This window comes from Centruroides sculpturatus, unplaced genomic scaffold, assembly GCF_000671375.1.
Source record: "Centruroides sculpturatus isolate CEXI.00-Female unplaced genomic scaffold, Cexi_2.0 scaffold754, whole genome shotgun sequence".
Classification (NCBI taxonomy): domain Eukaryota; kingdom Metazoa; phylum Arthropoda; class Arachnida; order Scorpiones; family Buthidae; genus Centruroides; species Centruroides sculpturatus.
This window is the reverse complement of record NW_019384868.1, coordinates 288,719-316,665: the sequence shown is the minus strand read 5'-3', so window position 1 is coordinate 316,665 and position 27,947 is coordinate 288,719. Positions and strand designations below refer to the sequence as shown.

The 27,947-nt window shown below is 29.2% G+C and overlaps 2 protein-coding genes across 2 annotated transcripts in view; one reads left to right on the top strand and one right to left on the bottom strand.

Moving 5' to 3' along the window:
• On the top strand, nucleotides 1-25,090 carry LOC111630801 (TM2 domain-containing protein CG10795-like). Its single transcript, XM_023374961.1, has 5 exons — nucleotides 1-264; nucleotides 8,411-8,487; nucleotides 12,772-12,862; nucleotides 24,614-24,779; nucleotides 24,845-25,090. The coding sequence occupies exons 1-5, from the start codon at nucleotides 131-133 to the stop codon at nucleotides 24,953-24,955; spliced, it is 579 nt and encodes a 192-aa protein (XP_023230729.1). The 5' UTR covers nucleotides 1-130; the 3' UTR covers nucleotides 24,956-25,090.
• A 73-nt stretch (nucleotides 25,091-25,163) lies between these two features.
• LOC111630799 (epidermal growth factor receptor substrate 15-like 1) overlaps nucleotides 25,164-27,947 on the bottom strand; it is a 127,229-nt gene continuing 124,445 nt past the window's right edge. Inside the window, exon 29 of the mRNA XM_023374958.1 lies at nucleotides 25,164-25,784. Within this exon, the coding sequence (XP_023230726.1) occupies nucleotides 25,596-25,784 (189 nt within the window). The 3' untranslated portion in view covers nucleotides 25,164-25,595. The remainder of the gene's footprint in view (nucleotides 25,785-27,947) is intronic.

Below are 27,947 nucleotides of genomic sequence, written 5' to 3'. Positions count from 1 at the left end.
GCTAGTTGTGTTCAAAATGGCGGATTCGTTTGGTTTTATTAAGAGTGGAGAAATATAATTTTATTGTGTAATTTTGTGTATTTCATGCTTCCAAATTAAGTAATGATGTTTATGAATATCGACATTGACTATGGGATTGATTACAGAAAACGAATTTCTAAAAGTTTGGAATTATGAATTAAGATACATTGTATTGTTGCTATTTTTTGTTATGAGAAGTGTTTCGAGTTATGATATAAACTGTAGCGAGATTCTGATGGGACAGTATCCTTTTACGTTATTGGATGCCGTTACAATATTTGACAAGCAGTTTTACCTATCATTAATTAATTGAAAGCATCTGACAAATAGCAAATGTAATTTGTATTTAATCACAGTTTATACAGTATATAAGGTTCTGATTGCAAATCTTTATTAATGTTTTCAGATGTCTGTTTCACTCACTTATCCCAGCAATTCATTGAATTATATAAACCATTGGTAGATGTTCACCTAGATAGCCCCAATGACAGTATCGTGTTTAATTAACAACTTAGCCCATGCGACTATGCCAGCTTCAAGTAGCCCACTTGGCTGTTTGTGGAGTACTTGATGTTATATAGTTTTAGAGGGATGTGGTGGCTTGTCCCGACCTGAGCGCTAAGGTGTGAGTGATAGCAAGCAACGAGCATGCACCTACATGTGAAGCATGGAGGATAGTGGGTAGACTGATATATGTTTAAAACTGATCTTCAGAGACGAATATCATGTGAAGGGTCAATAATTGTGGGAGTGATGTGATTTATGTAAAAAATATGAAATAAAACATTGATTTTGCTAAAAAAGTAGTGAAAATGACCGTTGCTCCGATGATGGAGGTGCCACCATTGTGGCTACCTAGGTGAACATTTACCAAACCATCTTTCACAGAGTAATTTTTCAGGGGTTGTTTCTATAGTTTTTTCCTCACATTGAGCAACTCTCTTGTCAGTTGTTGATGCACAAGTATATTATTTAACACTGTTTTATGAGATATTTCTTTGATTTAATATAAAATTCACCATATTATGACTAGCCAGAATTTTTTCTGTTATCACTGGGCATGAGTATCATTTAACCATCTACTTTGGTTAGATGGTAAATGATACTCTGGTTTCTATGGTGGTGGGTGTGACTATGCAGATGTGAATCTAGTGGTGAGTGATATAATTTTTACAAAAGAAAACCATTAACAATTGAGAAACAATTGTTAATGGTTTTCTTTTGTAAAAATATCTGACAGACTTTGATGTTTATCGCGGCTTGTCTTTTCTCACTGAATAATGCATGTACACCTAGGCATGAATAAATGTCTTTCATCTATGGGAAATCCTCATTAATTCGAACTCAGATAGTTCAAAATCCCATTAATTCGTAACTATACTATCTTTCCCAGCCAGTTATAGGGATTTACATTTGTTAAGGAATTTGGTTAGTTCAAAATTCAAAGTGATAATTCTGTCCAAACTGTGATAAGTGTATGTTAACTCATTCATTTAGATCAAAGTGCCTCTGTAATATACGAGAATAATAGACCAAGAGCAATTCTAATCTGGTCAATATAGCTTTGCTATTACAGTAACACATTTTTGTGTTAGGGGTGTAAGGAACCAAGTCCGTGCTTTATTTTTATTTTTACTTTTACTTTGCTTTATTATATTTTTGTTTGGGGCTTATGTTTGGTTAGGACGAAGGTTTCCTCACCCACCACCCTAACGTTCAAAACGAGAAGATAAAAGATTAATCAACTCACCGACGACGAAACGATAGCGCCATAGCTANTACATTTAATTATAAAAATTGTGTTAGAAATTTAAACACTATGAGAAAATTTTAATGCATTTTTTCATAGTAATCTAAACTGATAGATTATTTTCTTATCTGTTTAATATGAAGTTAGTAGTTAAATAGCAATGATTAAAACCAATAATTATATATTACTCAAGGTTATGTTACTTCTATGATTAGTAATAGCAGTAATATAGCCTAATATAATCTGACAATCATTTGGCATTGAAGTTATAAGTTTTACATGATATTATATTACATTGACTTTTGAGTTTAATTTATTAATAGTAATATAATTGAATTAAAAATGATAGTTTTGATTGTTACAATCCACCACTTACTGTATTTTCCTGTGTAAAATCTGCAAATGTTTAAAATATATTTTAAAAGAGGTTGTGGGTTATGTGATGAGGGCAGTTATATGCTGATTTTAAATTACAGTTATGAACTCATATCTATAGAGTAACATGGGTGGCCAACCCATGACCTAGGTCACATAAAATATGAATAAATGTATCAATTTCCCAGCTTAAAGAAGTATGCAGCAAAAATTCAAACATTATTTTCTACAACTTATGTATGTGAATAGTTTTTTTTCTCAATGAATTTAATAAAAGTTAAAACAAGAAATCAGCTAACAGACTCATTGAAACTAATTTAAAACTAGCAGTGACTAATATTTAACCAAATATTTTCAATATGTTTACATCAGTTTCAGAAGCTAAATTATTAAGTTTACAGTACATATGCTTATTTATAATTATATATGAATAAATAATTGCGATTTACTAGTGTTTTTTTTTTCTTTCTTTCTCTTTTCTCTTGTATGTGACCTGCATCAGTTCAAAAGTTTTGAAATATGACCCTTAGATAGAAAAAGGTTGCCCATCCGTGGAGTAACATCTTTCATCTATCCAGTTGGAGGATATGTGATGTGAGTTATACAGGGTGTTTCAAAAAGAATCATTCAATTTAAAAAAATCATAACTATTCAGCTTTTAATCCATTTTGGTCAAACGATGTACTGTTAGAAAGAGGAAATTCTCGAGTTTTTGTGCAATTTCTTGGGAATCCCTTTCTCTTCTTAAAGAACACTGTTACAAAAATTACATATCTCGATATGCTTGAAAACTGGCTTTTCCTACAGTTAATGACCAATTTGGATTACTTCATTTTCCAGCAGGATGGGGCACCCACCACACTGGAGCCTGGAAGTTCAAGAATTTTTGAATACACAAATTCCCCAATGATGGATCGGCTGTATGGGACCTAATGGGCTTTAATAACTAGTCTCCTACGTTGCCGGACCTCACTGATTGTGATTTTTTCTTGTGGGCATTTATAAAAGACTCTGCTTATATGCCTTCTCTTCTAGCTACAGTGGTCAAACTGCAAAACCACTTAACAGCAGTGGTGACAGTAGTGGATTCAGACATGCTCGCAAAAGTTTGGAATGAATTTCACTACCATTTGGACAGATGCCATGAATCCCAAGGGGGCATATTGAGCACCTATAATTTAGTATGTAAAAAAACTTGAAGCTTATAAAATTAATCTTAAGTGCGTATCTTCATTACTTTTCATAATATAATCATTTTAAATCGGATGATTCTTTTTGAAACACCCTGTACAAAGATTTTAATCTTTATGCTATCAATTTTCCATTAAGAGTTTTACACCACCACAGGTTATATGCATGAAAATGTAGTACTATTTTTAATAATTTAAATTATTGTCTTTTAATACATTATTTATTTACATTAATCCCCTTACAAAAATATTCATATATTAAATATAGATATAACTATTTTTTAAAAAAGTAAAACTATGAATATCATAATCTTTTAACACCACATTGTATACAGCAGGGGTGTCCAACCTTTTTGTTTCTCTGGGCCACATTGCAAGATGTTATGGAGTTTTAGGCCACAAGTATATTATATATACTTGTGGCCTAAAACTCCATAACATCTTGCAAGTATATTATATATACTTGTGGTCCAATTCTTAAATATACTTGTATATTTAAGGATTAACATGTCTAGATTATAGTAATAAGTATTAAATCTTTATCAGGAAAAAGGATATTTAAAAAATTACTTTTACAGACACTTTCAATTTTACTTAGAAATAGATAAATTCATTTATTATAAAAGAGACAAACGAAAATTTATTTGAAAAACACAAATATTTGTTTTATTTGGATCTCTAATTAATAAAAAGTGACAAAACACCATTTTAAAGTGCATTTTTATTCGTCTAATATATTTATAAATAATATGCAGCCCAAAAAGTAGCCAATGTGCCAAATGATATTTTTTATGCCAAACTAAAAAAAGGGTAGCCAACTTTGGCGAAAAGTAGCCAAATCATGCAACGCTGGAAGGAATATTAAATAAACTGGAGTTAGGACTCAAAGGATTATAGACCCAAATGCAGGGAAAGGAGAGAAAAGACAAAAGATAAAGAAATGAGGAAGGTTGGAAAATTAAGAGTCCATATTTGCATAACAGAAAGTCTATTTAATCTTTCTCACTACTATTTATCTTTTGGCCTTTCTCTCCTTTCTCCCCCCAAATTTGGGTCTATAATCCTTTGAGTCTCAACTTTAGCTTTATTTAATATTCCTTCCTCATTCACATATTTTCAAGTATTTGAAAATATTTCCTTTCCACTCAAAAATAAAATATGTATAAAAGTTTAGGGTTTTGTGAAACTTCTTTTTTTGAATTTAGGCCGTTTAAATAAATAAATAAATAAAATAAAATAAAATGAAAAACTTCTCGGTTTTGTTTACACGTTTATTGGGCCACATTGGAACTTGCCTTGGACTGCGGGTTAGACCCTCTGGTATACAGTATTACATAACTATATAAATGAAGTGTTGGCAAGAATATTACGGCACTTTCTTAGGGACATTCCAATTTTAACACAAGGGTTGAGTGCTGAAACCAACAATTTGATGTCATCAACAATGTTCCAACTTCAAGTACAAAGTGCTTTGTTCCCATAATTCCAATCTCAGCAAGATGGATTTCATTCAAATGTCGCACCAATTACCCATAATTCATTGGAAAGTAGTGGTCAACATATCTGTTGAGTGCTGAGTGTGTGTTGAGTCAGCATTGACAAAAGCACTAACTTAACATTGAAAAAAGGAATGACTTTAATGAATGTTGAGATCAGTGCTTAGTCCGCATTGAAAATTGGAATGTCCTGTCTGTATGTGGACCCTTTTGCTTTTGTACCTCTACTGTGTGTATTCTACAATACACATAGTAGAGGTACAAACTGTATTCCAACTAAGCAGTTCCTTTCTTTTCCTCATTACCACGAAGTTTGATTGTAATATCACCGTTGATATCCTGGACGAGATTTATTCATGTTCTGAAAATTGTTAAATATTTTATTAATAACTTTAATTTATTTATGGTTATATTATTATTTAATTTATAATGTTTCTTTCATCATATCCTAAGCTATTAATCATATATAGAAATTTCTGCACTTTATATTCTTATTCTTTCATTACAGATAATTCTAATTCTTCTAGATTTTTTTCAATTTATTGAATGTTTATTGTAAAAACTATATACTAATTTATTGTAAAACTAGCTGAAATAACTGATGATAGTTTTATAAAGTAATAAGATCTTATCTAAATATCAGTATTTTAATTATTATTTCAGTTTCCTGTAATTAAATACTTTAGAATTTAGAATACCAGATAGTTAGCTATTTGATTTTAAAAAATCTTCAATAAGCTTCTGCACGTAGTGATGAAGAAATAACTTTAATTGTGTTTGTTGATATATAAATATTTAATTGTGTTTGTTGATAAAAAAAGGAAAGTATAATAATGGTGATAAAACATGTTTGTTGATAAGGAAAGTATAATAATAATGATTGCTAATTGATTATATAAATACTGATTTAGAGTTTCAAATTTGATTATATAATAGAAATGAAAACTTAGAACATTCAACATAATAACTGAAAAATTAAAAACTTCTAGAGGTCAGTTTGAATATTTTGATGAATGTTTTTAGATAATTTCTATATCCATCTTCAGATCAAACAAAAGTAATATAATGAAGTGTTTTAATTTTTTTCAATTATAAAAAATTATGTTTTGCTTGCAGTGAATAAANCTTTCTCCCCCCAAATTTGGGTCTATAATCCTTTGAGTCTCAACTTTAGCTTTATTTAATATTCCTTCCTCATTCACATATTTTCAAGTATTTGAAAATATTTCCTTTCCACTCAAAAATAAAATATGTATAAAAGTTTAGGGTTTTGTGAAACTTCTTTTTTTGAATTTAGGCCGTTTAAATAAATAAATAAATAAAATAAAATAAAATGAAAAACTTCTCGGTTTTGTTTACACGTTTATTGGGCCACATTGGAACTTGCCTTGGACTGCGGGTTAGACCCTCTGGTATACAGTATTACATAACTATATAAATGAAGTGTTGGCAAGAATATTACGGCACTTTCTTAGGGACATTCCAATTTTAACACAAGGGTTGAGTGCTGAAACCAACAATTTGATGTCATCAACAATGTTCCAACTTCAAGTACAAAGTGCTTTGTTCCCATAATTCCAATCTCAGCAAGATGGATTTCATTCAAATGTCGCACCAATTACCCATAATTCATTGGAAAGTAGTGGTCAACATATCTGTTGAGTGCTGAGTGTGTGTTGAGTCAGCATTGACAAAAGCACTAACTTAACATTGAAAAAAGGAATGACTTTAATGAATGTTGAGATCAGTGCTTAGTCCGCATTGAAAATTGGAATGTCCTGTCTGTATGTGGACCCTTTTGCTTTTGTACCTCTACTGTGTGTATTCTACAATACACATAGTAGAGGTACAAACTGTATTCCAACTAAGCAGTTCCTTTCTTTTCCTCATTACCACGAAGTTTGATTGTAATATCACCGTTGATATCCTGGACGAGATTTATTCATGTTCTGAAAATTGTTAAATATTTTATTAATAACTTTAATTTATTTATGGTTATATTATTATTTAATTTATAATGTTTCTTTCATCATATCCTAAGCTATTAATCATATATAGAAATTTCTGCACTTTATATTCTTATTCTTTCATTACAGATAATTCTAATTCTTCTAGATTTTTTTCAATTTATTGAATGTTTATTGTAAAAACTATATACTAATTTATTGTAAAACTAGCTGAAATAACTGATGATAGTTTTATAAAGTAATAAGATCTTATCTAAATATCAGTATTTTAATTATTATTTCAGTTTCCTGTAATTAAATACTTTAGAATTTAGAATACCAGATAGTTAGCTATTTGATTTTAAAAAATCTTCAATAAGCTTCTGCACGTAGTGATGAAGAAATAACTTTAATTGTGTTTGTTGATATATAAATATTTAATTGTGTTTGTTGATAAAAAAAGGAAAGTATAATAATGGTGATAAAACATGTTTGTTGATAAGGAAAGTATAATAATAATGATTGCTAATTGATTATATAAATACTGATTTAGAGTTTCAAATTTGATTATATAATAGAAATGAAAACTTAGAACATTCAACATAATAACTGAAAAATTAAAAACTTCTAGAGGTCAGTTTGAATATTTTGATGAATGTTTTTAGATAATTTCTATATCCATCTTCAGATCAAACAAAAGTAATATAATGAAGTGTTTTAATTTTTTTCAATTATAAAAAATTATGTTATGCTTGCAGTGAATAAATTTCAACAGAATAACATTTCTAATGACAAATATTCAATAACCAAAGTAATAAACTAACAGTTTTGTAATACTAAGTTGTTTGAAAGGATTGCTTTTTTTTTTTTAAATTATAAATAGAATTGTAATTCTATTTATAATTTAAAAAAAAAAATAAAGAANACTAAGTTGTTTAAAAAAAAAAATAAGAGTATATATTTTCTTAAAAGATTTATAGAGGAACCAATTAGTTTATTTCTATTGTATTTTATTGCAGATATTGTTAATATATGCACAAATAAAACATTATATACAATTAAAATATAAAAAATGTATTAAAAATCTTTTGATATAATTATAAATATATTTATATTTTGGTTTATTATTGACAAAATAATGTAAAAAAGAAAAAAAAAATCTTTCCAAATATGCAAAAAATGAAAACTTGTAGTAGGCTTTTTTGTGCATGTTGGGCAACATTCTTGCTTCCTCAGGTGCTTCTATGGTGCATTTTTTACTGGCTACAATATATTTGGTAAACTTAGAAGCAAAACAAGTTATCTTTATTAAAAACAACCATAAAATTAAAAAAATAGAAATATAGTAATTTAAAACATTAAAATTTTTATCATTTATTATGTTGAAGTAAATTTTGTAATATAATTATTTGTTACTAAACATTATCAAGTTTTTTTAACTAAATTGATTTATAATCAGAATTTAATTTACTTTAGATTTACATTATCTAGAAACAAACAACTACACTGACTCACCAAAAAGTTCAGTACAGTTATTCTATGTTTACAGATTTATTAATGATACATCTATAAATATCTTTTAATGTATATGTTATATTTTTCTGTTAGTAAATATCTTAATATAATTATCAGATATGTTTGTGCTTTGCCAGTTATTGATCCAGAAACACAGCAACCACAAGGATGTACGAAAGAAAATATTGCCAAAGGTAATTATGGTTGATTTTGAATTTTTGTACCAGAAACACATAAATGAATAGCTTTATTTATAAATGGTTACATATGCAAGTAGTATATATGCTTTTGTTTAGAACAGGGCTTCTTAAACTTTTTTTATTCACGACCCCATTTATGATTGTGATTTTTTTCGCGACCCAAAAAAAAATCTAAAATAAAGATATATACAAATTTGCAAAAACAATAATGGTATACTACTACAGTTCACTCTTGTGTTACAATGAAACAGAGACAACTGAATACACTGAAAAGCGACAACACTACAGTAGTTCACACTACAATCAGTGTTGCTGAATCATTGTTTTGCTGCACCAGAAGTGACAGAAAGCGCAACTCACGAAACCTATGACACAAAGCATGCCATTTTCAAACTCACAAATTATTTTCAGTATTTTGCATTAAAATCTCGCGACCCAAAGATTTCACTAAGCCACCCCAAATGAGGTCGCGACCCATAGTTTAAGAAGCCCTGGTTTAGAAGAATCAATAGGCAATTCTTGTGGAACATAACTCTGTTAAATACTTGACATGTTAAATAATTTGTAAAATTATAATAATAATAATAATAATTAAAAATAAATATGTAAAATTATTGACTTTTATCGAGATTCTTAATTTTTATGAAATTAAAATTTCTAGATAGTGTCTTACTCTTTGAAAAGAGAACTGAATTGTTCACTTTGACCATTAATAAACAAACTTTCTTATACATTTTTTCTTGCTCCTTCTACTACATTAACTTATTTTTATTTATTTATTTTTTAAAATAATTTTTTTAAGAAGAAAAATAATGATTTTAAAAATTTAGTGTATGATTTATCTCATGAAGGAAATTATTTTAGAAATATACAAATTTTCAGAAAAATAATTTTTTATATATTTTTATTTCACTAATTTTCAAATTATGTAGGTATTTGTATAAATTAATTTGATGTCATATGTCATATCATGTATTATAATTGAAAGTGATATAATAATAGAAAACAGTTCTATGCCCATTATGATTATATGCATATGTTGATTATGTTATGATAATTAATTGGAAAAATATTATACTTCAGTATAGAAAATGAAATTGTCTACAGCTTTTATAAGTTTTTTTATTTGAATCTACTTTACAGTGATTCATTTTATATTATTTCTGCATTTATAGTAGAGTATATGATTATATTGCTTCCACTATATTCTGTTGTCATGCATTCAGAAATGTTACAAAGAAATTGTATGATAGTTATGCCTAAATTTTTTTAACATGATAAAAGCAATACTAAATTGAAAATAAAAAATTGAAAATACTAAACTGGCATTATGTACCCACTTTCATTTTCAAATCTTCAAGCCACTAGAAGATCCAGAAATCTTTACAGGAAACAATATGTCTTACAAAATTTTTTACCATCAGAGGTACAGTACCAGACTTTACTTGGGATTTAGAGGGTGCAGGGCTCACACCCCCTAATTTCACCCTTCAAGCTATCTTTTATACTTTAATACAAAAGTACGCTATATTTTTTATAAATATATAAAAATGTATTCTCTCTCAATAATTAAATTAAGTTAACATCATTTCTACTAAATATATTAATTCTCATCTTTAAGTAAAAAGTTAAATTTAAAAACTCATGCCAAGTTTTGTATAGTTTCTGGATGAAAATTCACTGAGTGCAGCATTAAAAAAGTTTCTTTAGCATTAACACAAGCACTTTCGACGTGTGTATAATTGTCGTCTTCAGGTGAAATGAACAAATTTTAACAAACTGAACGTGCAGAATGTTTCAAAAAAACAGAATTTTTAAATTCAAACCAGGTGTCCGGAAATTCTGTTAAGAACGTGCAAATAGTTTTTGACATGTTTGAATCCTTAAGTTTTATGGTGCAAGCGGTGCATGCGTGGAATTGACACAGCGTTGGTGATACAACGTTATGTATGTTTTTTATTTATTTTATTTATTTATTTAGACATACTAGGCAGAGCCCATGATGCGGGGTATACAATAATTCGTTTACATGTACATTACAAAAAAATATCATAATCCATCCATTATTACAGAGAAAATTAACATATACATAAATCAAAACAAAAATTATACAAGTATTATTATAAACATCAAAAAACATCAAAAATAAATATCTGAAAGCCAAATATCCAAATATAAACATATAACATAATAACAAAATTCATCATGGGGAGAACGTTATGTATGTTTTATTTTTTAGACACCGATACAGGACAATCCACACTGGGTAGATCGAGGGTGGGAACACTGTGGTCCAGAATGGCAATATTTAAATGCTGCGACAATTGAAGGCTTGTGTTCATCTGGGAAACGTTTCTCACAGCTACTACAGAAGCATGCAATGTTTCCACCCTCGATCTACCTGGGGTGTGGATTGCCTTGTATTGGCATCTAAAAAATGAAATGTGCCTAATGTCGTATTACCAACACTGTGTCAATTCCACGCATGCGCTGCTCGCACCGTAAAATTTAAGGATTCAAACATGTCAAAAACTATTTGCACATTCTTAACAGAATTTCTGGACACCTGGTTTGAATTTAAAAATTCTGTTTTTTTTAAACATTCTGCACGTTCAGTTTGTTAAAATTTGTTCATTTCACCTGAAGATGACGATTATACACACGTCAAAAGTGTTTGTGTTAATGCTAAAGGAACTTTATTAATGCTGAACTCAGTGAATTTTCATCCAGAAACTAATTCTCATGAAAGTCCACAAAACCTGACATTATTATAGATAACTAGCAGATGAGCCCAGCATTGCTTGGGAAAAAAGTATTGATAGCGAAGATTAAGTTTATTAGATTATAGCCGATCTTACCCGTTTTATCAAGTTCAAGAATGTCTCCCCCTCTTCTGAGACTAATTAGAAAATTTTTAGATATCTGCTTACCACACCGGAATAATGATAATTAAGACTCACTGCAACCACTAACCAGTGCATAGTACCACTAAGTGATGAATAAATGTTTTTGTAACTTTTTCTGGGTTCTTCTTCATGTTTACTAAATTCGAAAAATAAGCTGGATCTTTCAGAATCATTCATAAATATAAATTCAAACATAAAATCGAACATTAAGACAAAGAGTTTGAATAAAGCAAACTTATATACTTGGATTGGATGCCACACCAACAGTTGTGCTAATTCAATTAGAAACTTCATACTAGGAGGCATTAAAGAGAATTAAAAGGAATATTTTAATCTTGCAAGTGCTTTCAACGTAAATATGTACGTCGTCTTCAGGCAATTCAAGATTGAAAATCTCTTTTTGATCTTGAATTGCCTGAGGACGACGTACATATTTACGTTGAAAGCACTTGCAAAATTAAAATATTCCTTTTAATTTTCTTTAACGCCTCCTAGTCTGAAGTTTCTAATTGAATTAAAGCAAACTTATGCGCATGTGCTCTTCATGTCAACTTTATATATGAAATGCTCATATACATGTGCACTACCTATTGTAGGATAAATGTACTATGCCAGAAACCTTTATGGGAGTATATTAAACAACTTCCCAAAGTTTCATGGCAATCGGATAAATGGTGTAGTAATAGATGAAGGACAGACAGATATACATTCATTTTTATATATATAGATAATTAGTTAAGGATGACCTAAGTGAAGGTTGAAACATTTCTGATTAAATATTTTTTGATAACCAGAACGTTAGCAGTTTGTTTTATTATCATACTCTGTTTATTATGTAATTCACATTTGTCCTCCATATTGTATGTTTGTTCTCTCATTTTTGTATTTCCCAGTCACTTCAATAAATTTTAAAGATGACTTTTTAGGAAAAGCATATTTATCTTTCAACAATTCAGGCATGACAGAGAAAAAAGAAGCTATTTTGTATGACAAATTATTTTATATGAGCTTGAATTATGCAAATGTTAACACAGAACATTATTTCTAAATAACATTAATAAAACTTTAAATTATCTTAAAAGCCAGAAAATGGTAAAGAACCATGGTAAAGAAATCAGATTGTTATTTTATTAGAAGTTAATGATAACTTCACTATCAGTTCTATAAAAGGAATTACTTAATTTCACATTTTTCATTTTTTTCCAAAACTTCTAATAGTTGAATCATGTTAATTTCCATTAGTCGTTCTTCTAGAAAACATGTAACTTATGTACCATAAAAAGTGTTATTCTTTTTACTATAAGAATTTAGTACATCAGATAGAATATTTCTGATTTATTTCTCAATTATAGAACTTTACATTCTTTTACAGTTAACTGTACAACAAGTGCAGGGATTATATGCAAACCAGGTACTGGATTAAATTCCACTGTCTTTCAAAAAGATATACCTTGTCTATATACGTAAGTAATTTTATTTCATATAATTCAAATACATTTTATGGACATAATCAATTAGGCACTAATTTTTCAAAATCTTAAGACTTTAATATAAATTTTTAAGTTTTTATAAAAAATATTTCTCAGATTTTTTATTTTATTTTATTTTATTTTATTTTATTTATGGAGATGAAATAAAAAAATAAGTATTCAATGGCAACAAAATGAAAGTATGTATTTTGAGGAATATATGTGAAAGCTGTACATTTGTCTGGCAAATAACACTGCAAAAATTCAATAAAAATATGAATGTTAAATAAGTAAATTTAACATAAAATCTAAGACAAAATGTAGTTATTGATATTCAAAAAGAACTGATTATAAAAACAATTAAATTTTTATAGACTTTATAATTAAGATATCTGAAGAACAAAGATACAGCAAAATTCAGTTATACTATTGAACATTATACAGTAAGAATGTTCTTGTAGTATTTTCAGTTTATATTCATAATGTTGCTTACTTGACAACATTGTCCAGATACTTATTGTACTTAAAAGCTATTTTGTTTGAAAAATTCAGAGAGAACTTATTTTGATGATAGTATGCATATGTATTGGGTTGTTTGGAAAGTAATTTCATTTTTTTACTACTAGACGGATTAGTCGTATTTTTCCCACCATTTTCATTCTAAACCGCATTATCGTTATATATTTTGACAGTTATCATTTTAAAGCTTGTTTGTAAAAAATTTTGTTTGATTTTGTGCAATTGTTTATTTTTTGTGTCCCATCAAATATTTTGCTCTTTTATTACTGAAAAGGTAAGAATGCTGTTCAAGTGAGAAAAAATTGTGTGATATGTATGGAGAAGATGTATTGACAGAATGACAGTGCCAAAACTGGTTTACAAAATTTCGTTCTGGCAATTTCAATATTGAAGATGCACCATGTTCTGGATGGCCAGTTGAAGCCAATGGAAACAAAATAAAGGTACTGATTGAAGAAAACTGCCGGATAACAACATGTGAAATCACTAAGATATTAAATTTGTCAAATTGAACTGTTTATGATTACTTGAAACAAATTGGTTTTGTTTCAAAGCTTGATATATGGGTTCCAAGTGTTCTTAAAGAGAGATGCTCTCTTTGATGGGATTTTAAAGAAATTTTGTTTCTTTGGAGCTTTTACCAGACAATTTAATAATTGATTCGAAAGTGAGCTGCCATTGAGTAAACAAATTGAGTAATATCATCAAACAGAAAAGACAGCCAGAATTGATCAACAAAACAGGTGTAGTGTTTTACCACGATAATGTCAAATTTCACACAAGTTTGGTAATTCGTCAGAAACTGTTATAACTTAGATGGGATGTGCTATCACACCAACCATATTTGCCAGATCGAGCACACTCAGATTATTACTTGTTCCGGTCTATACAAATTTTTTTTAACTGTAAGACATTTACTTGAAATGACAATGTCAAAAATCACTTGGATCAGTTTTTTGTAAGCAACGATCAAAACTTTTATGAATGTGAAATCATGCTACTACCAGAAACGATGACAACAGGTATTTGACCAAAATGGTCAATATATAATTCAATAAAATATTTATTTATTATAAAAATATTGTGGTTTTTTTCATGGAAAAAAAATTAAATTACTTTTCCGTACAACCCAATATATTGCACAACTAATAATAATCTCTGAATCATATTAATGGGAGGTTCTCAATCATTTATTTTATTGGCTTTGTAGTATTTTCTGTTGCTAATCTATTCTTCAATTTAAAATGCTCTTTGGAACTACATTTCATATCAGATAAAAGCTTTTTTTAATATATATATATATTTTAATGTCTATAGCAATAGAACTTAATAAAGGTAAACAAATTTCTGGCAACTGATGATCTGGCACCACCCTAATCTAGACTAAATTATGAGAGGGAACTTGAAATTATTACAGTTAGCAGACTACTTTACTTTACTGGGCAACCACATATTATGTTTGTGTATAGATCATGCTTATTTACATTACTTACACTTGGTGGTGATGCTACAATTTTGTGATATTCTTAGTTTATTTTGTTTATATTTAATCCTAGCTATGGTTTTTAAGAAAGATGAGAGTTTCAATGATGTATTAATATACTACTTTTTGGACCACTTTAAAAATAGTGATTAAAATATTAAAATTTCTCAAGAAGTCAAATCACAATTATTTTGTCTCTAAATTACTATAATACAATTGGAATATCTGACAATAAAGCAAGCCACTAGTTCTTGATATTTGTATTGACTTGTTTGCTGTCATATGACCTCATAAGGATTGCATCAGAGAAGTATTCAAATATCTAGCACAAATTCTCAGAAACAACAATGCATTTTTAGAATTGAATAGTTCTTAATTCTTGCATTTAGATACTCCCATCTTTAGTTGGAGACAGCTAAATGTGTAAGGAACCAAGTCCGAACGTTATTTTTATTTACTTTTATTTTGCTTATTATTCTATTTTTGTTTGGGGCTTATGTTTTGTTAGGACGAAGGTTTCCTCATCATTCACCTTAGTAACTTAAAAATAGAAGAAAAACCAACTCACCGACGAAAGAAAAGCACCGTAGAAAAACTCACGCACACTTGCGCTTCCCGAGCGGAAAAAAGTAAGTCCGCACCGAGAAAAGGGGGGAGACCCCACCAGCACGAATTAGGGACTCGCTAAACCTTAAAGAATAAAAAAGTCCCGAAAATTGTGAAAAAGAATAATGTAAAAGGTTAGAGAGTATTGTCGGAAAATAGGCTGCCAGACAAACGAAAAAAGTTTATTGTTAGCGTTAAGTATGTAAATGAGGAGAGTGATCTCATTCAGAATTGTGACGTCACCTCACACTATAAATCCCGAGTCTCAAGTGAAGATGAACGAGGTGAACTCCTGATAGCAACGAGCTTTGGTGAGCTTCGTAGCAGTGAACGAGAGAGGTGTCCGATAGGATCAAATAGTTCCAAGGCGATTTTGAAGTTATTCGATTTATGGATCGACGATTATAGAAAGTCTTGAGAGTTTGAGGAAATAGGTTCCTAGTATATTGAGGTGACGATTAGGATCTTTAATTTATAAGAATTATTGTTTATAAGTTAATTCTTTGATTTTGTCGAATTCCAAAGGGGAATAGAATTAAGTTAGAAATAGATTGATTTGAGTTTGTCGGGTTGATTCTTGTTGAATTTCATTGAATAAATTATTGTTTGATTTTTACTAAATACTGTATATAGTTTATTACTAGAAGTTTAATTAAATATTCGATTTTGTTATTGACAAACTTTGTCATTATTTAATTCGGTGCACGCTTAAAGTCCAGGCCTGGCACGCTAACGCGAATCCGCGTAAAGTACCCGTTAGGGAACGGCTATTTCCAGCACGCAGTAGTGTCGATAATCGTTGGAAAAGTCGGAAAAATAATATAGTACTTTACAAATGAACAGATTAGAGTTGTTCTTGGTCTATTGTTCTCTCTTACAGCATGGAGGCACTTCAGTCTAAATAAACGAGTTAACACTCACGTGTCACAGTTTGGACAGAATTTTCACTTTGAATTTTTGAAGTAGCCATATTTCAAACTAACCAAATTCCTTAATATGTAATAAATCTCTATATCCCCAGTCAGGACAAAAGTAGTTATGAACTTAACAGGATTTCAAATTATCCAAGTTCAAATTAACAAGGATTTACTGTATCATGATTTTTATGAAGATTGATTCAACTTTTCTCAAAGTAGCAAGTTTTGTTTCAACTTTTTTACTCTTTTTTAAGCAATTGTAATATTTGAAATTTTTATATTGTCAGTTGATAAAAGTTGAATTGAAACAAAAACAACCAATCATATTTCACTATGCCTTGTCTTACACATGTGTAAGAAAATACATGGTTTGTTACATAAATAAATTTTTATTTTATTTTGTACTTTTATAAAGTTATTATATATTACTCCACTTCATAAATTAAAATATTTGACATGAAATTTAGAAAACAATAATGCTAGTTTGAATGTGTTACACAACTATCATCATGTAAAGAATGCATTTTTCAAATACAGTGCTACTCTTGCCAATAGTGCTGCAGTGGAATATCTCTCTTCTTTATCAGGACAAATTTTAACACCTAGATGATGCAGAATGTCAGATGATAAATTTGAGAAACATCATCAATTAAAGAAAGATATAAAAATGTTAAATAATAAGGATGAAATGAAAATAGGACTGTTATTTTAATCAGTCTAATGTTTTATTTTTATGTTTGAATAGTGTAAATGTAGTTAGTTAACTAGTGGTTTCAACTACCTTTATAAAAATCTGCATGAATTGGTGAAAAATCCTCAGGAATTTTTCTGAAGTGGTCTGTCCTGAATATGATAGGCCCTATCTCTCTCTACCTGGTCACTTCATTGTTGACCTGGCAAAACCTGTAATGGGTTTGATTAAAAGAAAAAAATGCCTTGTTATTACCCACAGGGTGAAGTAAAAAATTCTATAGTCAGAATCATTTTGGATTAATTTGGATTAAAACTAATAATACAATTTTTTTTGCCAATGTACAAGTGATTTTACTATAAAAAAAAAATTTTTGTATAATAACCATGCAACATCTGGTATAGTCTAAAGATAACAAGCAATTACTTTTTGTTACATTACAATTTCAGGCCAGAGTTTTCAATTGTATTTTAATTTAAAAATAAGCTTTCCTTATCCTGGTCTCAATTTTTATGTATCTAACTCCATTCATGAGAAATTTTTGAATTGAACTCACATGACTTCTGGTTCACATTGGAAGTTCATATATAGTTAATTGGGCCTCTGACTCCTAAGCTTTTTATCTATGTAGCTCCATTCTCAAGATTAATGGACAAATGGCAGTGGGAATGTATAGGTCTGCAATTTGAAAATTGCAGTTGACAAGTATTATAACTTGTTCAAAACAAAAACTTGCCAAACTAGAAAGAAATTTGATACTGATTTACACTGGTTTTTTGGTATTTACCAAGAGTATCACAGTTTTGCTCTTTGTTATCTTGATAACATGTTGTTTTTCTGATTTCTATTGTATTTTATCAGAATACGTTTATACAGAAATAATCTACTTTTACTTACATATCTGACAGTCACAGAAATAATAATAAGTCTCTAATAATATAAACTATCTAAAATTTTCTGATGTATTTGCTAAATCATTTTTTATTTTTATTTTGCAGAATGATTACAAATAACCTTTGGCAAATAAGTATTTTTGACATTTTATTTTTTACTTTTTGTGTTCAATTGCTAGTCATTATGTTTTGTTCAGAATATGAAATTAGTACACAAAACTGCTGACTTTGTCACTGTTAACTCAATTTTTAAATCAAAGCTAAGACTTTCATCAAAGCTAATATGATGCCATTTATCATTTTAAATACTGTATATAAGATATTTAATCGACAAAAGTAATCTGATAATTTATGACTATTATCAGATTAATTCTTAAACTTACAACTTACATTTTATTTATAAATAAAAACCTGTAGTTGATATCAAGATTGGAATTGGCACATATTTATTGACTGCAACATCATAGCCCTGGTTTTATTTATAAAACAATGCTAAAATGATTAAAATAATAATTGTAATTTTATGATTCTTTTCTTATATTTATATGTATAAATATAAATTGTTTTTAGAATCCTTCAAAAAATTTTATTAATGACAAAATTAAGTAAAAAAAAATTTTCTTTAATTTTGACATTTCTTCATTGGACTTTTATTTGTGCCACTTGCCAAATTGATTAACTCCATAAAACAAAAAAGTGGAGAAAAGTGACAAATAATATACATTGTTTTTTAAAATATAAATTTAAATAAACATTGTAGAATGTATTATTGTAGATGTGTGAAGCTCCGGAAGTGAGTCGAAATTCATGCACAGAAAATGCTTTTAATTTCGTATTTTAAAAAATTAATAATAATTATTATTATTTATGTTGTAAAAAGAAACCATCAAACGAAAAATGAATATTTTATGTCCAGAAAAGGATATATCTGTAGAAATTTCTAAGAAAAATCGAACTTCTCCGAATGAAACAATAGATGAATTTGAGTGCTTAGATTGAACATCTTCGATAGGAATCAAATTGTCAGTCGGTGTTGACTCGCCCCACGATCTGGGCTCTGATCTCGTTAAAATTCGTAACAAGGAGAGGGGACTAATTGGAGAGCGGGGGCAGATCGGCATCGACCTGTTGGAATGTTCAGTCTGGAACCCAAAGAAAACTTATAAAAACTGAGCGAAAAAAGGATGTGACATTCTTGGTCCTTGGTGCTTGGATGTCTAGTTAGTGACTCCCCTACTTTGGTCGTGTGTGCAGCATTAAGATGTTAAGAAGGGATTCCATGTATCCCGGATAGCAATCAACATACGAGGGCGATGGCCGGCAAAGGAAATCCAGTATCGACACAGAAGTGCTCACCAGGGTCAATGAGTGACCATCAACCCATATGAGGACGCCCAGGATCGGAAGTCTGAGACCGAAGGACATTACATTGTTGGACTATTATATAATTGTTGCAATCGGGATCCTGACATTTCAAAGTTTTGTAAGAAACTATTTTGATGTTATTAAACAGGTAAAAATGGGAAAACCTGTCTCTGAGTTCCACCGCGACCACGCGACAGTACTGACTGCTCGATTGTCGCGACACTTTCTCCCCAATCAGCAAACCTCACATATGTAGCTTTTATTTAACAACATATAAAATGTATAAGATAGCCTAGATATGCTATATTTGTTATTATTATTACGATGTTGGTGTGATTGAGGAAGTTAATCGATTTAGCAAGTGAAAAAAGTCATAACATCAAATTCAGTTCTCACATAGTTTTTTATTATAGAGAAACTTCATTATTGTACATTTTTTATTAAAAATTTTAAAATTAATTTAAATTAATTTTTAAAAAGTGAATAATAACTGTTCTGTTACTGTTATAACGGTTGTTGTTATTTTATTTAAATTGATTATTCAGCAACATAAATGATGTTTTCTCATCAGCCGTATTTGAGATCTCATCATGTTGATTTGTTCTTAAATTTTTATAAGAATAATGTTTAATAGGAGGAATGAAACAAATCATTTTTAGTTTCATCCATCTGGATGTAACAGTATAACTTTTCTTTTTTCTAAAAAATTGTCACCAAAATGAAAATAAATTTTCAATAATCTACAAGTATACTTACTTCTGCAACAGTTGGATTGTAACTAACTAATTTCTTTTACTTACTTTTTGTGATGAGTTAACATTAAATAATTTACTGTTATATACAAGGTTACTGGTCAGTGCAAACTGTGACTGCAATGCTGCAATGTACGCTGGCAGATTTACGTTACAGTATGGAGTTAATTAGATTGGCTTCTGAAATAAATAATATATTTTTTTTGATGGCCAATAAAATTTTGTCATTAAGTTGTATTGATCCTTATTATTGGGGAAACTTATTATGAGTATAAAAAGGTACGAGTATATCAAGTGCTTTGACACTAAAATTTAAAAAAACTTGGAAATGTGGAATTAATCGATTTGGCTTGTGAATGGCTTATTTCTCAGTCTGTACTTAATTTTAAGCAAGAAATACTTTTAAATATTATTTTATTAATTGTTCAGCAACTTTGTTTTTCTATAAATATTACATTGCATATTATATTTTCATATTTCATTTAAATCTCTAGTTGGAATTAGAGTGAAGCTTTCTCCTTTAAATTATATTTTCTTTTAATTAAATTCTACTTTGGAATAATAATAATGGATTGACTGTCTTGCACTATTCTCCCAAATATATTATTCATATTCTGGTAAAATCACATCATAATCCTTCAAAATATGATATGCTAATTTGTATTATATGTGTATTTCTCTGAAAGCTTTCAAATATATTCCACTTCATCTTTCTACTTTGTTCTAGTCTGAACATCTATTAATCTCATGAGAAATTAAGACACTAATTTCTCTATAGAAATTTATAATGTAGTGGCTGGTCGGTTAACGAACATAATCCATTCCAAGACCATGTTTGCTATCTGAATGGTTTCGTTAACCGATTATTGCTTTACCATAGATTTTTGAGGAAATTTGATTAATTCATCCTGGAGATCCCAAAAAATAAATAAATAATTATATACTATGTTTATTTATACATGTAATAACAAACTAAAAGCAATCTCTCCATTTTTTCATAGATGGCACATTTTTGTTTCTCAAATGCAATTTTCATTATTCCTTTATTTGCTTGAGTCTTTTTGGTTATATCTTTCTTATCTAAGATTGTATCTACTGTAGACCTGTTGAAGTCATCTGCCTACGATATCAGACATCATCTGCTTACTCCCTACCTTTGCCATTATCTCGTGCTTAGTTTCTATAGTGAATAATTCTTGACACTCCACTCTTTTTAGATCCCATAATATTATCAGTTTTTTTTAAACATAAAGTTCAGAAAAGCACTTACTAAAATTCAGAGAACAGAAATATAGTTTTACAAATCTTAAATGCAGTGTTGCTTCTTGTGTTTATTCTGTCGTGTGTTCGTTGTCTGAACATAAAAATCTTTTGTTAAAGTGTTCGTAGTCCAAACTGTTTGTTAACCAATCATCCACTGTATCATCCAATCATCCAAAACTATTAGCCAATCATTTTTCTTAATTCCAGAAAATATGCATAATGCATTTTATTAAATCTTTTATATAATGAAAAAAACATAAATATACCAAAAACCAGTAAAATTATTTAATATGAACATTTTTGTCTGTTTCATAATGATATAGCTTTTATATACAGGTATACCTCGCCTTACATCGGTAATTGGATACAATCGGTAATGTGAGATACGCAGTGGGTCAGGGGCCAATCTCGTACTGACCACTTAATCTGCACAGGCTGGTAAAGCCCGATCTCGGAGTCGTAGGATGGCTAGGAGGGCAAATCGAGTGGGGAGTGCGTCAGTAAGTCGACAGGTTTCCTCGGATAGACAGGAGACAGGTTTAACAAATAACAAAATAAATGTTTATTCTAAAACTAAAGTAATTTACAGGAGTATACAAGTTACTGATTATAGCTTAGATGCGGATAACATAAATTTATCTATAAGGGAGCTGTAACTATTCACTATGCCGCGTGAGAGTTTACAAAGAGAGTTATATTGGCGGTCAGTTATACCTTATGTCGGAGGACAGTATGCGACGATCCTTCTGAACTATGGAAGCTGGCTGTCTGTCACAGGCTTATGTCTTGTACCGGCTTCTCCTCGGACAGGATCAGGACGGGAGACACTGTATTCAGACCTTCCTGAGGATCGCGCGGAGGGACGGTCGCACTGAGGGGACGATCGCCCGGAACTTCCCGTGACTCGTTTTTATATGATCATCGTTGGCACTGAGCCAACAGGTCGTTCACTCATTATGCTGACTAATTAGCACGTGCACGTTGACTAATTGACAAACGGACGATGTGTAAGATTCCACATCCGATCTATTTCCGTTATATTTTTTCCATCCTCTAATGAAAAAATATGTTAACCCTAAAAATTTTCGAACTCAAACCCCTCGGGCTCCCACTCATAAATATACCAAAAACCAGTAAAATTATTTAATGATATGAACATTTTTGTCTGTTTCATAATGATATAGCTTTTATATACAGGTATACCTCGCCTTACATCGGTAATTGGTTCCAGGAAAACGACGTAAGTCGAATTTACTTGTCTCTGAATCTACTTGTCACTAGGCTAAACCATAAATTACCATTCCCGGTTCTGTATTTTATTTATTAATGCATTTTTAATAATATATGGTTAATAAGGATCTATTTTAAGCTTACAAACAAATAAATTTTAGTTTTTAATATAGTACAGAAAAAAGTATTCTAAATTTACGAATGCATGTACTGTAAATACAGAACATACTCGTATATATTTTAATATGATTTTATGTGCTTTAAACGTTTTTCTAGTGATATTACGACTTCAATATTTGTGGCGGACAGACGTAAAGTCGAATAAAATGACTTAAATTTGATTTTTATTTTTCCATATACCTTTTTGACAAGCGAAGTATAATCGGGAACGATGTAAGTCGAGGTATGCCTGTAATGTCCATTAAAATTGAAAATACAGGTTTGAATATTAAATGTTATTCATAAACTCATCTTTAAAGATAGAAACTTCTCAAGAAATGTGATATAAATGTAAAAATAGAATTAATAATGTTTATAGTAGTTTGGAGTATATTATTTTTATGACATCTTCCTGCACTTAAATCTTATTCTGTTGCATAATTTATTTTAATTTTAGGTTTTACATGAATTAAAGATATATATGTATTAAATTGTTTTACATTTTTTTAATTTCATAGTGCATTCAATGCTACAAAAATTTAGTTTTTATCAGTCAGATTTGTCAAAAAAAAAAAAAAAAAAAAAAAATTATATATAGTCAAAGGAAACTCATTCAAATTCTATAGTCTTGTCAAAATATTTTTTTAATACTTAACTACTAAAATTATTTTGGCAAGTTTTATCACTGCTTTACCATCCTGTAGATAGATACCACTGTGAAATAATAATTTAGCTGTGCCTACAGCCAATTTGAAAGTGTTCCATGTATCTTCATCTGATCATAATTTCTTTCCTTCAGGAATTTTTTCATAGGCCTAAAAAAATGAAAATGACAAATCTGAGCTAATGAAATGAAAATCCCTAACAGAATTTCTACAGAGATTCATTTGTAACTGCAGCAGTATGAGGTCTTGCACTGTCATGCAGAAGGATAACCTTACTGTTAAGAGACCTGGGCACTTGGATTTATTTGCACCTTGTTAATGTTTCAAGGTCTTGCAATATTGAGCAGCATTGATCATGTTGCAGTGTTCAAGAAAATTGATGAGGAAAAACTTGGCACTATCTTGTCAGCTGTGGTTGTGATTTGCATTTTTTTGGAGGCGGTGATGACGTGTGCTTCCACCACATGCTCTGTATCTTGTTTTGGCTGAAAATGATAGCATCACAATGCCATATTCATTTCCAATTTCTCACCACATTTATGAAATTATGATGCATAAATATAACTTAAATATTACATAAATAAGCAAGGAATCTATGAATTCCAGTTGTAAGTTAATCAGTTAAGAATCATTGTAATGCAATTATGTTTGTTACAATGTTACAGTTAACAGTTCCTGTTTTGATCAGAAACTGTTAACCATATGAAACGTTGAAATTTATGTATCGTGTATGTATGTACATGTTTTTCATAATATAAATATTATATTGGCAAACTTTAATTCATTATCTGCATCCAAAATGAAGTTACTTAAATGATTTTATAAGAGAAATTAATCAAACATTACAAAGTAACAAAATGATGATTCTATTATTATAGTCATTAAGTCATTAATGTAAATAATCTTTGATAGGAGATTAACTCTGAATAAAGGAATTCAAAATTAATACATATTATTGCCATGAGACACCTCTGAAACCTGTCTTTGGTAGTCTACAATCTACCTATGATAAGCAAAAACATCCCATGTGCTGGAGACAAACAATGCAGAGAATTATCTGATATTGAAAATATTGCAACTGAAGCAGTTTAATACCATTATATTAAATGATAACTATCAATGAAACTTCAGATTTTACTCTTTAGCTGATAAAATAAGATTTGATTGACTAATATTAATAATAATATGAATTTATTTTACAGAAATGGATATTCATTTGAGAGAGCATTACTTTTATCTATATTCTTGGGAATGTTTGGAGTCGACAGGTTTTATTTAGGATATCCAGCTATAGGTTTAATGAAATTATGTACACTCGGTTTTATGTTTTTGGGACATCTTATCGATGTCGTCCTAATTGCCTTACAGGTAAGTAAGTTTAAAATTTCTTATGATAATTCTCTTCTACACTAACTTATAATAATTTATTGCAGGTTGTTGGTCCTGCAGATGGTTCTAATTATGTGATTAGTTATTTTGGACCAAAGTTAACATTTTTAGAAATGGATAATTTTACACACATTGTGCCACAAGATGATTGGTAACATAAATTCCCTCATTTGATGTAGAACTAAGTTCAGAGAATATATATATCCAGTCAGTTTTTTATTCAAAAGTCTATAAAATATTACTAATTTCATACTGCTCTTATTGTAGTCCATTAAATATTACAAATCCTGTTTTCAAAATTTAAAAAAAAAAACTGAATTGTATGTATGTAAATATTGATCAATAAATTTATGGTTTTTTTTCCTTTTTATTAATCTTTCAACATTTCTCACAACAGGATTTGCAAAATAAAATACAAATTGTCTTTTCCACACAGTGATACAGGAATTTAGTTTTAAAATATACAAATATTTATAAAAATGACAAATATATAATAACAGAACAAAGATGTAATAAATGTCAGTTGAGCTTCATTACAAGTCTTTTTATATATATAGATACAATAAATGTGGCACTTTCGGTTACAAGAATATTTAAAATATATATATCATGGAATACTGGCACTAATTCTTGAATTTACATTTATATGAACATTATTTCTGTACATTCCTTAAATGAATTCTTATTTAAACGTGACTATATTCCTGTCTTAAATAGGAAAAATGAAAAGTCAACGTAAAAACAAAATTAACCAAATTGGTATAAGTAAGTATTATTATATATTTAGATTCCATTTTATTTGGTTTGGATTTCTGCACGACTCAAAGCTAACGCCAGTTCAAGGTCAGCCTGTTCTTTCTCAGCGGCCCTGCGCTGCCGATTCCTCTCAAGTCGGATACTCTCTTCAGCCGCCCACGCAAACTGCTCTTCCTCCGACATCGGACGAGGTGGCGGATCGTCTGCGACAGGAGACTGACTAACAAACTATGAGAAAATTAATTTCAAGTATTAGTATTATATCATCATTTTCAGTTAGAATGAATCATCGATACATTTTAATTTCTAAAAATTATTTCCTATAGTAAACAATTTAACATTTTGTCCCCAATTGATATATCACTATTCCATGATAAAATGTTAGTCCAGATTTTTATTTATGAAAATGTTCCAGATCTATAATTTTAATGCTTATTAGCTTATTCTATTGATTGACCATTTTCATAAGAAATTTAGGGAAAAGCAATAGTTTTCTGAATTGATTAACTGAGAGTTCAAGCAGTTCTGACAAAATTTTTGTCTTCAATTCTTAAAATTTCAGGAAGTCTTTAATTCTTAAAATCACTCAGAATGACTTAATGATGATACAATGCAATTAAAAAAAATAAGTTTAATTACAGATATCTGTTATTGTTAAAAATAGTATAGTATATTAGTATGTGGTTAGTATAATTTTGAACACTCAACTTTTGTAAAAACAGACAATGAATAATTAGTCAAAATATATTCACAAACAATAAAATTATAGACTTCATTATTTCAATGTTTTGCAATAAAAATCTGGACTCCAGTTGAAATTTGTCTTATTTAAAATTATTTATGTAAAATCTGAATTTTGATTAAAATGAACCACCACAATTCAGACTTACTAATTGACGATGTTTCCATTCTCTACTATTTTACACTTGCATGATCATCGTCATGATTGGCAGCAGCTTGTGATAAGCACTGCCTCACACAGCACCAAAGAAAAAAAAATCATAAATAATTCCTGATTTTTATAAATTATTTTACATGATTAAAATGAATGTGCTGTGCACCCTTCTGCTGTGGCAGGAATAGTAAGGTCAGAGTGGAAGTTCTGAGTACTCCATGACCTGTAAATGTTAATATGAAGACAAAATAAATTAAGATTTGAAATTTTTAATTTACAATATATATAAACATTATATTGCACAGTGGCAATTCAATTATCTGAACTTGATGAGACAAGGGTCTTTCAAATAAACCAAAGACCCATTTGTTTTTTATGTTTAAGCATACTGTATCTAAAATTTTCAAAAATAATGAATACTGTAATGCAATAACTCTATTAATTTACTCAAATTCTGACATAATGTTATCATTATGTCATCTGTTAATTGTAGTTCCATGAAACTAGGTCATATATGTTATCCAGTTACCACACAGTGATCAAATTCTCCATATATGTACTGTACAGCACTATACATTCTAGTTTTTCTTTTGAAAACCATTTCCTCTGTAGTTTGTTATGTAAAGTAATAGTTGGTACTCAGTACCCCATATGGGCAGACACATCATTATAAATTTGTTCTAGAGTAAGATAAATTCTAAACTAAAATAACTTTAGGAATGTCATGAATAAAATTCAGAAATCTAAATTCTGTAGTGTATCAATTTTAGTAAACTTTCAATATCAAAATAAGAACTTGAATGATGTTCTATGTAAAACTCATTTTCTTTAAAATTTTGATTTGAATTAAATGAAAATTTTGTATGCTTTTTCAAATATATTTATAATAAAAGTAACACATCATGCTGAATTTTTTTTTGGTGATAGATCCAATTTCAATACATTCACAAGTAATTTGATATAAAGCCTTTCTCATAGATTATATTTCTGCCATAATCAAGATTTTAATTTTAATTTAATAGTTCAATTAAAATTCTAGAATGGTGAATATTTTCCAAATATGAAGATATTTGTGACAAATGATATATATCATATTGGGGCTCAGAATGTTAATATAAAAATTCTCGGGCCTATTGTATAAAATAAAAATTATATTTCTACAATGTGTCGACAACAATCTTTATAAAAAAAAAAGTAATTAACAAAAATTAAATAATCCAAATTAAATTATTAATGAAGGAAGAGTGCAGCCAGGATAACTTATTTGGCTAATTACTCACCTGAATTGTTAAAAGGAATTCTGTCAAACACAGATGGAGGCATAGCAGTTAGCAATACAATAAGAGAAGGAAAATAGATTTGGAAATTTTGGTTTTAAAATTATTTGATTTTTGAATGTAACTTAAAATTTTTATATCTGAAGCATATTTTATACAGGCATACCTCGACTTACGTCGTTCCCGATTATACGTCGTTTGTCAAAAAAGTATATGGAA

What these genes read in the sequence shown, in the direction of transcription:
- LOC111630801 (XM_023374961.1), top strand. Translation starts at nt 131, where the DNA reads ATGGGATTGATTACAGAAAACGAATTTCTAAAAGTTTGGAATTATGAA. An exon ending in AGCGAGATTCTGATGGGACA is followed by an intron (nt 265 to 8,410) that starts GTATCCTTTTAC and finishes TATAATTATCAG; the next exon opens with ATATGTTTGTGCTTTGCCAG. An exon ending in GAAAGAAAATATTGCCAAAG is followed by an intron (nt 8,488 to 12,771) that starts GTAATTATGGTT and finishes ATTCTTTTACAG; the next exon opens with TTAACTGTACAACAAGTGCA.